Raw genomic sequence first — 15,754 nt, 5'->3', positions numbered from 1 at the left:
GACCACCACCAGAAATAAATGACCATTTTGGTGCTTAGAAATATTACCTCCTAAATATGGTCCAAGAGAGGCCTCTGCTGGTCAGAAAGGATGCGGGGAGGAGGTTGGGGGCATCCCTGAGTCTGCGGACACCTTCCTCCTCATGCAAATGTCGTATCAGCACAAATTCCTGGACAGACCTGTTTAGAGTCATCTGTCAAGCATGGGTGAACCCACCGCCCCGACACACCTTACACACGGCTCTGTTCTCTTGCCCGGGGGGCATCCACCTTCACGATCTCATCTGAACTTCCCAACAAGCCCACAAAGGCAGTCCTTACATGCTCCTTTCAGGGCGGAGAAAATCAAAGTTGACAGGAATTGGAGGAGTTATTTGAACCGGAACAATGGCCTTTAGCTAGAGCTCTTCCCATCCGTTTGCTGGCCTCTCAGGTGATAAGCTGATTTTCTTTTTTCTCTTAGCCTCATAGAAAGAAACAAAACTAAGAGATTAAATGCTAGGTGCAGAGCTGATGCTCAATAAATACTGGTTAATCAACGTAGCTCCACTGATTTGAAATCTCGTTTCTCAGCCTATTGATAAAGCACACACAGGGGCGGTGTGGAAAGCAGGCAGCACCCGCCAGAGGAGGGAGGGAGGGCTGCAGGGAGAAGAACCCTCCCCAGCAACCTCTCGGCAAGACGATTGGCGGGGAGCCTGGGATGTGGATGCCAGCCGGCCAGGGGCACATGCTACACTATCACTGCATCCTTTACACGGGTCACGTACTTCTGTGCTCCACCTGTCTGGGGAAGGAGGAGACTCTTACTAAAATCTAGTTTTTGCAATTGATTTTGAATTTCCTGAATTCTCCATGAAACGCATTTCATCCGAGTTAGCTTCTGAGAAAACTTAGTCACTTCTTTCGGCTCGATTTTCTGCCACTCACATCTCTCTCTTGGGTCACAGCGCCGAGGAGAAAGCTGCCTGAGGAAAGTCGTCCATCACCCTATGATGGACAAGAGGGAGGAAAAACATACATTCATCTATTTCCAATTGTGTGTGTGGGGGGGAGAGACATCTGTTCGCTTTCTAGGAAACATTTCTCCCACAGAACAACCAAAACACAGCCGGCAGGGCTCAGGGGCTCGGCTGCCAGCCGGGTCCTGCAGTTGGGATGCCGAATTAGTGGTGGCGGCGTCTCCACAGCAGGGGGCGACCCCGGACAAGCCTTCACTGCAAAACACCGGCCTCCTCCTCACTTCCTGCCAGAAACCAGATTCACACTCAGAAAATTCGCAGTGGTTCTCGCAGTGGATTTTAGCATCCTACAAAAAAAAGAGTCGCGTTTACTCTTTCCGTAAATAATCCCTCTCTCGGCCGAGTGCGCATCATCTCACTGAGCTCTCTCTTGCGCATCTGTCTCGGGGCAGCCAGGGTCAGGCATGGTGGTTCAGACCTGGGCTCCACCAGCTGGTGCTCATCGCGGCCAGGACAGCAACTGGGAAGATTTCTGGAAAGCTAACCTAGAAAGCTAGACTTAGACAGCATCTAACGAGCCATTCATACTGAGCAAAGACCATCGCTGTGCACTTACACCCACTAAGATCCTTTCTGGTCTGAAACGCACATATCTAAGACGGCAGTTCCCAGTACAAGAGATTTGGGTTCCAGGCCCTTTTCTGTGAGTTCTCTTCAACCTCGTCACCTCCTTTCTCCTCTCTGCGGGCCCAGTGAAGCCTGTGCAGGGACCCGAGCTAACGTCCTCGCTTAGCTTCCCTCCTGAGACTGGTTCGTTGGCCACTGAGAATGCATTAAATCCCTCCCACAGAGCAGGTACCCAGGGCGTGGGTGCTGCCTGAGGCGAATACTGGACAGCTGCTGGCCCCAACTTTTCCTCCTTCTTCCCGGACAGTCATCCCTCACTATCCGCTGGGAACTGGTTCCAAAATCCGAAGGTGCTCCAGTCTCGTATATGAAATGGCCTAGTATTCGCATATAACCTAAGCACATCCTCCCTTACGCTTTAAATCATCTCTAGATGACTTATAACTCCTAATACGATACAAATGCTATGTAAATAATTGTAAATACAATGTAAATGCTATGTAAATAGTTTGCATGCAGCAAATTCAAGTGTTGCTTTTTGGAACTTTCTGGAATTTTAAAAAAAATTTTAGATCCATGGTTGGTGGAATTCAATCCATCCACGGATGCAGGGGCCAGCTGTATAACTAGGCCACCCTTCACAGCCTTCCAAGCAGTCAGGACCGAGTTCTAGCCAGGTGTGCCCTGTGCCCTCTCCAGACCTGGCCTTGGAACCAGTCTGGTCTCTTCCACAGCAGACGGAAGATGGTAGAGCCTAGGACGGAAGGACCCCTGAGTCACCACACAGAGGAAAGCTGCCCATCAATCAGAAAACTTGGCTCTGTACTTTATGAAACTTCTGTGTTAAATGTTTAAGATTGGGGTGACCTGTTGCAGCAGCTACAATTACCTTACTTCCTGCTGCCTCTACCTTGGGCACTGGGTGACTCAGTAACACTCTGTGGGAGGAACACAAGCCTGTGAACCATCCTGCACTCACCCAGCGTGCCAAGGATGCAGAGAGGAAGACTAAAATCTTGGAAAGGAGGATGACAGCCACACGATTTTCGCCGTTTTTTACCTTTTGGATACAGTCTGAGATTTTTTTCCCCTCCCCTTAGATGACTAGAAAAGATCTTCAGGACTTCCCTGGTGGCGCAGTGGCTAAGAATCCGCCTGCCAATGCAGGGGACACATGTTCGAGCCCTGGGCTGGGAAGATCCCACATGCCACGGAGCAACTAAGCCCGTGCGCCACAACTACTGAGACTGCGCTCTAGAGCTCATGAGCCACAACTACTGAAGCCCCCGCGACTAGAGCCCGTGCTCCGCAACAAGAGAAGCCACCACAGTGAGAAGCCCGCGCACCACAACGAAGAGTAGCCCTGGCTCCCCGCAACTAGAGAAAGCCCGCACACAGCAACGAAGACCCAAGGCAGTCAAAAATAAATAAATAAATTACTATTTTTAAAAAAGAAAGAAAAGATCTTCAAAGGCTTCAAAACCTAAGTTCTGAACCAGGGGAGATGTACAGTGGCCTGTGAGAGCAAAGAGAAGAGGAGGGTCACCCCCTGTGTGTGTGCTGACAAGGTGGCCAGCATCATGCCAACACTGCCAACCACGCTCCAGAATGCTTGAAGCCTCTTCTGCAACCTTGCTCTCACAGTGAGGGGTCACAGCAGATGACCCCACGTCTGTCCACGCAGCCTCTGCTATCTCTCAGCAGAGTGGGGAGCTGGTGAGTCATCCTCATCGCCCCCTTTCATGAGGCCTGCATCTCTCTTCCATGGCAGCTCTCCCCGGGACATGCAGGTCTCTCCTGTTCTGACCATTTTCATTTATGGAAACCTGTGCTCAGGCAGGTAGAGGATGGACAGGCCTGATAAACCAGCCCCTACTGAGGTTAAAAGGACACCCATCACTGGTGGATTCCTAACCATGTAAGAACACTAAGGAATCATCTAGTCCAGGCCCTTATCCCTTAGAGAAGGAAACTGAGGCCCAAAGGAAGGGAGTGACCTGCCAAGAAATGATGCACATGGGGACAGAACCCACATGTCTTATCCTTGATTCCACACCTCTCCCCCTCTCTTGGCCTCCATCACTCTGAATGGATTTTACAGTTTTCCATGGAAAAAACTTCAAGGCTCTGATCCTCTGATAGTGGGATTTGGGACATCAGCAGAGAGGCCAAAGCAGCCCTTCCCAGTGCCACCCAAACACAGGCACCATCTGTAAACCCAAATCTAAGCAGGGACTCATAAGACTCACAGGAGAACAGGGCCCATTTTTCTCTGGGCCCATGGCTGGGAGGGAGTCCCCACTCAGCCTTTACCACCTTCCTTTCCTAGCTGTCATCTGGGAGCCCTGCGTGGGCACACCTACCAATATTTGTTAATTTGATTTCCTTTCTTCACTCAACATTATCAAGGCTCACATTGAGGTATTGAAGGGCCTACGGAACTTATTTTTTAAATAGCAATGAAGGCCCTAGAGAATTCTTATGTCTTTAAGACTGTGGCCAACCTTGGAACTCCATCAGAACTGCATGCTGAAAGGGACAAGAACCAGATTTGGCCCTGAATACTTCAGGAATATCAGGCACAAGAATCACACTTACTGAGCACTTGCTATGTGCCAGACGCCAATCCAAATACTGAAGGAAGGGGTCTGAGTCATGGTTCGCAGTTATCGACGGATCAAGGAGCAACTGAGAGAGAGACAGAGAGTGGGAGAGAGATTTACTGCAGGGGTTAAAAGCAGGTACATTTGGGCTTCCCTGGTGGCGCAGTGGTTAACAATCCACCTGCCAGGGCTTCCCTGGTGGCGCAGTGGTTGAGAATCCGCCTGCTGATGCAGGGGACACAGGTTCGTGCCCCGGTCCGGGAGGATCCCACGTACCGCGGAGCGACTGGGACCGTGAGCCATGGCCGCTGAGCCTGCGCGTCCGGAACCTGTGCTCCGCAACGGGAGAGGCCACAACGGTGAGAGGCCCGCGTACCGCAAAAAAAAAAAAAAAAAAAAAAAAAACCAGGTACATTCATTCAAAGAGCTTTATGCTAAAACCAATTTTGGATGATTTTTTTTAAGTTTTAACCAATGGCTTTGACACTCTAGATAGATCAAGGAGGATGTCATTCCCCATCCCGGCTGATATTTCACTGTCAAAGTCATCTTTAGAACAGTTAAAAGTGCCCACTGGTTCCCTGGGTGCCTTGGTTCACGTTTGTTTTTACTATTTGCTGGCATGGAGGGCAGTTCCTCTTCCTCAGCATTGGGGGTTTGGGGACCAGAGGTTCTTCATCCGTTCTGGGGGGGCCACCCAGTGGCTCTTCCTTGTCGTAAGAGGAGCAGGCTTACCCCGTCTTTCTGCTGCACTGTGTCTTCCGCGTGGCAGCTGAAGGCAGCACAGAAGCTCTAACAGACTCACACTCCAACTGGACAGCACCTGGACCGAAACCAGGGCGAGCGGAGGAGAGCAGAGGAGCTCCCCTGAGAGGTGAGACTGTTGTGTCTCTAGGATAAGCCCCCCACCCCCGGAGCATCAGCACAGACCACAAGGCTGGAACACCTGCAGCATTCCTCATCTGCTTCCCGGGGACATGAAGACCCTCAGGGCAGCCCTAACTGTATGACTGTCTCGAGGACACAGAGCTGGGACTGGAAGCCGTGTGGCAACTCTAGGCCTGTCAGCAGCCAGAGTGCCCCCCTCTGCTCAGTGAGGACAGCCACCCAGCCAACAGCCCAGCGACACTAAAGCAAGCCAGCGGCCACCCTTCATCCTGTGCACCTCACACCCACATGCAATAAGAACCCAAGATGACCCCCAAAAGACCCCAAAGTTTTCAGTCATATTTCCTGCATGTGTGGTTTCTCCCTTAACACAGTGAAGTAGGAAGTGTGATATGGCAACGCAATCAGCATTCATTTTATTAAAGGGGTTTGGAGAAGTTAAACTAATATCCCTCTATGGACGATGTGCATAACAGATGCCCTTTTTGGCTAAGCGAAAAACAAACCAAAACAAACAACAACAAACCGTCAAAATAATCCACCGGAAAACACATTAAAATATTCATAAGCTCTGTAAATCCAAAGAACGTGCTTTTCAAGCCCATACTGCGGTAAAATAAGACAATAGAACTACAGTGCGACAAACTCATGGACCTGATGCTCGCCGGTTAATCCTTGGAGCTTCCATCCGCATTGGCACGCCAAGTGCAGGGTTACCCAGAAGGCTTCATCTAAATTAAATCCCTGCTGCGCTGCACCGGAGCCTCTCAGGAAGTCGGTCTGTCCCGCCAGCTCACCTTTCTGCAGGTCGATGTTCTCGGTCCTGGTTGCCGCGCTCCCGGGGCGGGACGCCGGCCGCTCACACCCACTCGGACTTGCTGGGGCCCGGGAGCCCGGCGCTTGGCGCGCAGGGGCGCTCCTCCCACCCCGGGGCCGCCGCTCCCGGCCCGGCCCCGCGCGGCTGGTCGCTGGCTGAGGACAGCGCGTCGCTCTCGTCCTCCCCTGGCAGATCCGGGTGCCCCGGCTCGGTGGGCTCCGCTGCGGGGCTGTACGCGCCCTGCCCTCCAGTCCGCAGGCCCCGGCGAGCGCGCGCCCCACGTCCCTCGGGCGCCCCGTGTCCCTCCCGCGCCGCACTCCCCGCCCCTTGACACGGCCTCCTCCGGGCCCCGCCGTGTCGCCTGCGCGTCTCCCAGCGCACGCTGCAGACCAGGTCGGCGACACTGAGCAACAAGGACAGCGCGCAGACCGCCCAGACGAAAAGCATCAGGATGGACTTCTCCGTGGGCCGAGAGACGTAACAGTCCACCACGCTGGTGCAAGGAGGGTGCGTGCACGAGAATCTCTTGGGGACCAAGAATCCGAAGAGGAGGTAATGCAGGGCACCAAAAGCTGCCTCCGTCAGGGTCCGGAGGCAGAGGTGGACCACGTAGCCCGAGGAGAAGTCCGGCACCGTCAGGCAGCGCCTGGCCCCCGGGGTCAGTTCAGGGCCATCGTGGTCCTCCGAGTCATCATCCAGCCAGCGGGATCCACGTGCCGCCAGCTCGGCTCCTTTGTGCAGCACGTAGACACTGAAGACGGCGGAAGGAAGCAGAACAGACACGCTCTGGATCAGCCAGAACCGCAGGTGGGACACGGGGGCGAAGATGTCGTAGCAAACGTTGGCGCATCCGGGCTGCAGAGTATTGCACACGAACCTCTCCTGCTCATCCTGGTAGACGGGCGACCCGGCCAGGATGAGCACCCCCATCCTCAGCAGCACCATGAAGATAAGCCAGATCTTCCCTGGAAAGAGGCACAGGAAGGGCGCCATCACAGCCAGACAAACACATCTCCTCCTCCCAGCAGCAGCTTTAAATCTTTACTGGTGCTGAGCCTGGAGAACTATGTGTGTAAGTCACAGCAACAGTATCAGCCTGTTAGCTCACTGGACGAATGTCTAATGAGCACTTACAAGGTGTCGGACAGTGTGTTCAACTAGGCACACCTCGGAGATACTGCGGGTTCAGGTCCAGACCACCCCCCAAAAAGCGAGTCACACGGATCTTTTGGTTTCCCAGTGCATATAAAAGCTGTGTTTCCACTATACCTTGGTCTATTAAGCGTGCAATAGCATGATAAAAAACAATGCACATACCTTAAGTAAAAAGTACTTCGCTGCTAAAAATTGCTAACCATCCTCTGAGCCTTCAGCCACTGGTGGTAGTAACATCAAAGATCACTGATCACAGCTCATCAGAATAAATATAATAACAATGAAAAAGTTGGAAATATTGTGAGAATTACCAAAATGTGACACACAGACATGAAGTGAGCAAATGCTGTAGGAAAAATGGCGCCAATAGACTTGCTTGAGGCAGGGTTGCCACAAACCTTCAACTGTTAAAAAAAAAAAATGCAGTATCTGAGAAGCACCATAGAATGAGGTATGCCTGTACGTGTTTGTAAAATGCTTTGAAATTGGCAGATTTAAAGAAGCATGAATACTAAAATGTTTAATCTAGTTTGGCTAGTTCAGCGTTTGGGCTGAAAGTTCTAGAAAGAAAATTGGGCGGATGTAAATAAAGTCTTTCTCTTAAAAAGAGTGAACTTCTTCAAGGATGTTAGTGCATTCCTGTAACTGTATAGCAAATACAAGCTACTAATTTCAGTGAGTTTTCTCTATGGTTAAGAGTCCACACGATCTTTATGTAATCAGTGGGCTCTGCAGCCCTTTCATGTTGCTCTGAAGCCCTTGAAATCTAATTTCTTGAAGAACATTCAGTTTTTTAGACTCTTCAGTAATTCAGAACTCCTTCCCCCCTATTCCAGCTATTATGAATTGAAGTTTGTCTTTCTTCAATTTGTCATGAATAAATGAGGCTAACATAGAAATCAAAATAACTTCCAAGTCCTATTTTTATTACATGAGTCAACTACTTTGGAGTGTGTTGAAGACCCAGTCAAAATAATTTGTAAATATTCTGTTTTGTGATGAGATACAGAAATCATCACCTGACATCAGAAAAACTAAACTCTCTTATAAACGAAGGCAGTTCAACTCAAGGACTGTGTGACCATTACGTGATAAGGTCATTAACTCAAACTTTTAAAACCAAGTTGGCTTCGATTAAAAAGCAATGAAGAAAATGTCAATCACTTCACAGACATATTTTAATCCTTTTCTCAATCCCCTTTACTAGGACACCCATACCTCTCTGAAAATTTAACTCGGCTACACCAAACTCAGAAAACGTATTACTTTCTTTGTCAAAAAAATAAAAACTAAACTAAAATTGGGATTTGGTTTAAAGTGCACAGAGAACTTACTAATCTTTACAAATGGAGCTTCAAGGATAAACCCTAAAAAGATGAACAAGAAAGCTTACTCAAGGCATGAATTTCTCTAACTTTGACTGTATTGTTCCTTTTCCTGGTAACGTAGCCAGAGAAGAGTTACACAAAAATACCCCTCCCATCTGCTCAGCCCCCAAATGTCAGCAAAAAGACTCCCCTTGAGAGAAACATTGCTCACTCCCAAGACATCCTTAAAGGATGGGGGAGCCTCCTTAAATAATGGAGAATTAGAGGAAAGCTTGAGCCCTGGTTCCCTGTCCTCCAGGGATAGGCAGGCCTTACTCATGGGGGAGGGCCAGGAAAAGTGACCCAAGGCAGAACCAGTGTTCTGCAGGGGTTGGCGCTACTCACCCACCATGGTCACGTTGCAGTTTAGGGTGATGACGAGGAACCCCAGCAGGTCCAGCTGGTCCATGCTTTCAGGGGGTCACAGACTCAAGGTGGCTGGAGACTTCCGGAGCCTGTGTTCTCCAAGGAGGTGGGAAATCTTTGCAGGAAAAAATGTATCTTAGCTACAAAAGACTCCCAGGTGAGAGCTGGAGATACTAAAGGGAAGATTCAAGCCCAGGAGCACAAGGTCGTTCTTCTGTCTCTAGTTGAGACGGTCCCGAGCTGTGTGAGGCAAAGCCTTCCTGACAACTGCAGTGACCAGAGGCCAGAAGCAGCCGTCTCTCATCGTGGCTATTCTTACCCTCTTGGGACATTCCAGGCCCTTGGCAGTGCTCACGTGTCTCCACCAGGAGAGCTGATGCTTCAGGATATAAGAGAAGCGATGACGTTCATCCCAAGAAAGAAAAGTTCTGTTAACCAGCCAAGTCTCTATTAAAAAGGCGTTTCCTCCTTGAAAACATTTCCACACCCACTTCTTCACTGCTTAAAGCAGCGCTAAAATGTCCATACTTCGTCTCTTCTATGAAGCATAATCCACCATAACTCGAGCCCCAAAGGATCTTGTCCTCAACTCTGAATTCCTATACCATGGGTGCCAGCAGGAATCTGCACCTGGGATGCGTGTCCCAGCGTTAGGCTGTGACACAGTCATTCCGTAGCTGCTTCCTGTCTGGCTTAGTGACGAGAGCCCTTCACTCAGAGACAAAGGACCTGGATGCAAAACTGGGGGCAGCCACCTGGTCACCAGGAGTCACTGAATCTCCCGATAGCCTTGTCTTGCAGTGGGGTTTGTGGGAGACAGACATGAAATGATGGTGTTAAGAGCACCTAGCATGCAGAGGGTGTGCAAAACTCGAATCAGTGGCATTTCCATCCCTAACTGGCCCCAAAGACCTTCATAGATGATGTCCTCCTTTTGTATCTCCCGGCCCCATCGAGCCCAGGGCTGGTGCCGTTGAATCAGCTTAACAAATGTCCATTAAATTTGTCATAAAATATCACCGTCTGGACCTGCTGACATCAATCACAGTTGCATCAAAATCCTCTCGTGGCTGCCACCTTTCTATCTGGGAAGAGCCCATCCTGCAAGGCTGGGGGTCTCTACTCAGAGTGGAATTTGTGAACTTTAAAAGGAATGATTTCAATTTTCCATGAAAGCTATTCTTGATATCCTACCTTTTCTCCATTTCTGATCTATTCTTGACTTTAGTAATAACCCTAGAAAGAGTCCCCAAGGAAGAGTACAACAAAGATGCTTTCATCTTCATGCACAGGACACGTTTCCACCCACAGAAAACATTTTGACCCCCTTGAAAGGAACAGTAGTTTTGCTATATTTTAGTCAAACGCTTTGACATGAACAATGAAATTTAGAGAAATTGTAGTCACATTAAAATTCTGAAGTACTTGTTTCAAGGGTTCAAGTATAAAAGAAAGGAAAATATCTTCACTTCCTAATAGACCGTTCAGGTTATTGGCTTAAAAATGGAAAGACCAGGAAAGCAATGACTGAATTTTGCTGTATGATATAAATAGCCTATTCTGCATGGGGATTCAGTTAGAATGTTGTGACCTTGAGCAAATCACTAGGGCTTTTCATGCCTCAGTTTTCTCATCAGTGAAGTAGAAAAAAAAATGTGCCTTTTACCTACACAGAATGGCTGTGACATGCAAAGTGAGACCATAGGCACGAAAATGGTTTAAAAATGTAAAGAATTACGCATGGGAGTGGCTGGTGGTGCATCTCAGGGTCTGCTCCTCTGGGTTCCCACCCTCAGCCTTTCCTCTTGCTCCCACGGCATCTTCTGGCTGCCTGTCCCCTCCCCCTCCTTCATCACTTTGCCCTCCCTCCTCTAGGTCTACCTGGTCCCCATTCTGTCTTTCTTCCTCTCTCTCCTTTGTTTCCTCTCTCTCCTGCTAGAGGGCATCTTGCTTTTCCTGGAAATACTAACCCCTTGTGGCTGCCAGAAACAAGATGGGGACAGAGAGGAGGGGCTGCAACTGGAGCATCAGATCCTACCTCTCCCTCCATAAAATTACCCCAGAATCGATGGGGAACTCTGATTCGCGTGTCTGTTGGGTGGAGAGAATACCCAGGGGAGTCCTGGGCTCGGCCCAATGGAAAAGAAACCCAGCAGGAGTCAGGGACACTTCTGCCTTCCCCCTTTTCCTTTTCCTTTTTCCATAGTGACTTCTGAGATGTGCATCTGTCCACTAAACCGTATCACCCACAAGACATCACAGACTGGTCCCCATGGGGAATACAAAACCCCCCCAATTCCATTCTCCACAGACTCGCTGATTCATGCAGATTTAGAAAATACCTTAAAATCCACTCAGCCACCTTCCTAATTTTCCTAATCTTGAAATTAAAGGTATAGCCCGGACCACCGGCCTCAGTAGAGCGCTTACATGACATTCGGTGTCCCTGCCCTGCCCAGAGAATGTTTGATCCAGGAAACATTAAAAGTACAAAAAAGTTTTCAACTCTCCAGAATGTTAAAGAAATTCAATTATCTGCGTAATACAGTATTAGCACTTCAAGTATTTGAAATTGTATTTTTTTAACTTTTTCATGGAAGTCTTTCTAAGACACCGCTGGAATCTAAGCAGAGGGGCAGGACCGGCTATACGGGTAGAAGGTCTGCCCGGGTACCAAGAGTCACTTAGAATCAGGCTTTCCTTATGAAGAAAACACAAGTCTCCACCACCAGCTTGCTTTTTGTTCCCAGGTGTCAGGCAGTAAGTCAGAACACCCTTCCTGAGTGCTGTGGTCTGAATGTGTCCCCCCAAAATTCATACCTTGAAATCCCAACCCCCAAGGTGATGATAGTCGGAGGTGAGACCTTTGGAGGTGATTTATGGAATGAGTGCCCTTTTGAAAGAGGCCAGAGAAAGCTTATTCTCCCAGAACTGTGAGAAATGAATTTCTATTGTATCTGAGCCACCTAGTGTACAGCATTTTGTGATAGCAGCCCAAATGGAATAAGACACTGTGATAGCAGCTGAAATGGAATCCAACAGATGTTCTCACCATCCAGGCAGGAGGGAAGCATCCTCTTACTCGTTACTGTTACTATAGATGTGCTGTGACTTATGGGTGCCTTTTGAAATATGATTGCGAGTGTGACAAACACAGTTCAGTCCATATTTACTAAGCACCTACTATGTCTCAGGCACTGTTCTCGGCACAGAGAATGAAACAAGTTGCTGCCCTCGCTGAACTTACATTCTAGTGGAAAGAACTGACAGTAAACAAGGGAAGTATCTTCAGCAAAGTGAATTACTAATTAGATGGTGGTAAGTGCTGGAGAGGAGAATAAAGTGGAGCTGGGAGTAAAGGATGCCCAGGGGTAGTAGGGCGGCCAGAGACAACCTCGCTAAGGAGGGCACATTTGAACCAGACTGAGGCAGGGGAGGGAGGGAGTCCTCGTAATTCCTACTCTCTTTTCTAATTTGCCCAGACCCAGGCCTACGTAGCAAAAGTTACTAAATGGTCCCCAATCCTTTCTAGGGCCTGTGTATGCACCATGTTACACAGTGCAACCTCTCAGGACCCTCACTGAACATGTGGGTCCGAGGGTGAAGCAGTGGGACCACACTGCAGAGCAGGGACCAGGGACGCAGTGGAGCTGTTCCCCGGCATCCAGCATGGGGTCGCTGCACCTGCCACCTGGGGGGTTTTTGTTTTCAGGTCACGTCCAAACAGTTCAAAATTCTTCATCAAAACAGTCGCCGGTAGTCAAAGAGGTCATTAGGGAAAGAGTACAGACTTCCAGGTCAGAGGGTCTGGGTTCCGACCTGGTCCCAAACACATAGCAGTGTTTGACCCTGAGCGAACATTAACCCATCTGAGCTTGTTTTCTTTTCTTCACGGAGTTGAGGATTCATTCCTTCCAAATGTATTGAGGCCCCTCCTGAGAACTCTGTCAAGTCTTGAGAATGCAAACTGAAGACTGGGATTGAGACATACACACGACTATATATAAAATAGATAATAAGGACCTCCTACGTAGCACAGGGAACTCTACTCAGTACTCCGTAATGGCCTATATGGGAAAAGAATGTAAAAAAGAGTGGATATAGGTATTTTTTAAAACATCTTTATTGGAGTATAATAGCTTTACAATGGTGTGTAAGTTTCTGCTTTATAACAAAGTGAATCAGTTATACATATACATATGTCCCCGTATCTCTTCCCTCTTGCATCTCCCTCCTTCCCACCCTCCCTATCCCACCCCTCTAGATGGTCACAAAGCACTGAGCTGATCTCCCTGTGCTATGCAGCTGCTTCCCACTAGCTATCTATTTTACTTTTGGTAGTGTATATGTGTCCATGCCACTCTCACTTTGTCCCAGCTTACCCTTCCCCCTCCCCGTATCCTCAAGTCCATTCTCTAGTAGGTCTGCATCTTTATTCCCGTCTTGCCCCTAGGTTCTTCTGACCGTTTTTTTTTCTTTTTTTTTTTAGATTCCATATATGTGTGTTAGCACACGGTATTTGTTTTTCTCTTTCTGACTTACTTCACTCTGTATGACAGTCTCTAGGTCCATCCACCTCACTACAAATAACTCAGTTTCATTCCTTTTTATGGCTGAGTAATATTCCATTGTATGTATGTGCCACATCTTCTTTATCCATTCATCTGTCCATGGACACTTAGGTTGCTTCCATGTCCTGGCTATTGTAAATAGAGCTGCAATGAACATTGCGGTACATGACTCTTTTTGAATTATGGTTTTCTCAGGGTATATGCCCAGGAGTGGGATTGCTGGGTCATATGGTAGTTCTATTTGTAGGTTTTTAAGGAACCTCTATACTGTTCTCCATAGCGGCTGTATCAATTTACATTCCCACCAACAGTGCAAGATGGTTCCCTTTTCTCCATACCCTCTCCAGCATTTATTGTTTGTAAATTTTTTGATGACGGCCATTCTGACCGGTGTGAGGTGATACCTCATTGTAGTTTTGATTTGCATTTCTCTAATGATTAGTGATGTTGAATATCCTTTCATGTGTTTGTTGGCAATCTGTATATCTTCTTTGGAGAAATGTCTATTTAGGTCTTCTGCCCATTTTTGGATTGGGTTGTTTGTTTTTGTGATATTGAGCTGCATGAGCTGCTTGTAAATTTTGGAGATTAATCCTTTGTCAGTTGCTTCATTTGCAAATATTTTCTCCCATTCTGAGGGTTGTCTTTTCGTCCTGTTTATGGTTTCCTTTGCTGCGCAAAAGCTTTTAAGTTTCATTAGGTCCCATTTCTTTATTTTTGTTTTTATTTCCATCTCTCTAGGAGGTGGGTCAAAAAGGATCTTGCTGTGATTTATGTCATAGAGTGTTCTCCCTATGTTTTCCTCTAAGAGTTTGATGGTGTCTGGCCTTACATTTAGGTCTTTAATCCACTTTGAGTTTATTTTTGTGTATAGTGTTAGGGAGTGTTTTAATTTCATTCTTTTACATGTAGCTGTCCAATTTTCCCAGCACCACTTATTGAAGAGGCTGTCTTTTCTCCACTGTATATTGTTGCCTCCTTTATCAAAGATAAGGTGACCATACGTGTGTGGGTTTAACTCTGGGCTTTTTTTTTTTTTTTAAAGGAGTAAAGCTGTGGTTTTCTTTTTTTTTGGAAGATGTTGGGGGTAGGAGTTTATTAATTAATTTATTTTTGCTGTGTTGGGTCTTCGTTTCCGTGTAAGGGCTTTCTCTAGTTGTGGCAAGCGGGGGGCACTCTTCATCATGGTGCGCAGGCCTCTCACTATGGCGGCCTCTCGTTGCGGAGCACAGGCTCCAGACGCGCAGGCTCAGTAGTTGTGGCTCACGAGCCTAGTTGCTCCACAGCATGTGGGATCCTCCCAGACCAGGGCTCGAACCCGTGTCCCCTGCATTAGCAGGCGGACTCTCAACCACTGCGCCATCAGGGAAGCCCTGGCATGAACTATTTTGCCCCAACTTTCCTGTGTTGAGCCCAGAAGCTTTAGGGCTCCTGAAGTTTCCCCGAATCCTAATGGCCCAGAGCCTCTGTGGATTGCACTGTTTCTCTGAGAAAACAGAATGCTGTGCCCCTGAGGTTCCCCAGACATCACTGGAAGCCCCGCTGCGTGGAGCAGACTTGTCCCAGAAGGCATGCCGACCAGCCCTATGTCTGGGCCACCTGCGTGTAAGGCAGAGTCTGACCACACTGGGCCCCAAATGTCCCACAGATGACTAGCTCGTCTCTGGGTTTGGAACAAGTGTGTGCTTTGTTTTTGAAAACATTTTGAGTCACACATTTTTAATTGTTTTATTTTTACATTTGTTTTTCTCCGATAGCTGAAAGAGAGAGAGAGAGCTGTGTTCATATTTCTCTCTCTGGATAATTGAGAGGCGGTTTCAGGCCCTGAGTAGGACCTCCTGCCTCAGACACCTCTACCTCTTGTTCAGTATCACATGGTAAATGCTTGCCGTCCTTTGGCTTTTACAAGCGATGACAATGAAAGCCTCTGGAAGAGGCAACACGTGAATCCTCACCAGTCACCTTCACTAGAGTCTGAGTCCAGAAGCACCGGTCCTGGAAGCAGGCTTTTCTGTGAAGGTGAGGATCTTGGTTAGGGAAGATGTGTCAACGGAGTGTCATAAACACGCTCCCACGTTACCAAGCAGTTCAGGTTTGTTAGCGCTTGTATTTTCCTCTTATGTTTTAGGTAATGGGGGTCGGGGTGGGGAGGAAGGGAGGGAGGGAGGAAGGAATGAAGGAGGGGGAGAGGGAGGGAGGGAAGGAGGGAGACACTGGGTGGCTGTGACTGAGTCCAGGATTAGATGAACAAGTCCTGTCAGGAGCACAAACCAGTCCCCATTCCCCTCTATGTGTGTCTCTGCCTGTTCTTGACCATGAAACGCTAGGAGGGAGAATGAAGGAATTCAGTCTATTTTAAAACTCAACAACTGTTAAACGCTAACCCCCCAAGCATTCAA

General features: G+C 48.3%; 1 protein-coding gene across 1 annotated transcript; it reads right to left on the bottom strand.

Annotated features, from left to right (window-relative positions):
* Positions 1-5,938: 5,938 nt before the first annotated feature.
* On the bottom strand, positions 5,939-8,827 carry GJD4 (gap junction protein delta 4; the record flags this gene model as incomplete). Its single annotated transcript, XM_082850861.1, has 2 exons — positions 5,939-6,861; positions 8,764-8,827. 2 exons carry the CDS (start codon positions 8,825-8,827, stop codon positions 5,939-5,941), a joined length of 987 nt encoding a protein of 328 aa, XP_082706987.1.
* Positions 8,828-15,754: the final 6,927 nt, after the last annotated feature.

The sequence above is a fragment of the Leucopleurus acutus genome (genome assembly GCF_964270905.1).
Source record: "Leucopleurus acutus genome assembly, chromosome: 1".
NCBI lineage: Eukaryota > Metazoa > Chordata > Mammalia > Artiodactyla > Delphinidae > Leucopleurus > Leucopleurus acutus.
The sequence above is the reverse complement of the archived record's forward strand: the minus strand, read 5'-3'. Positions and strand labels throughout refer to the sequence as shown.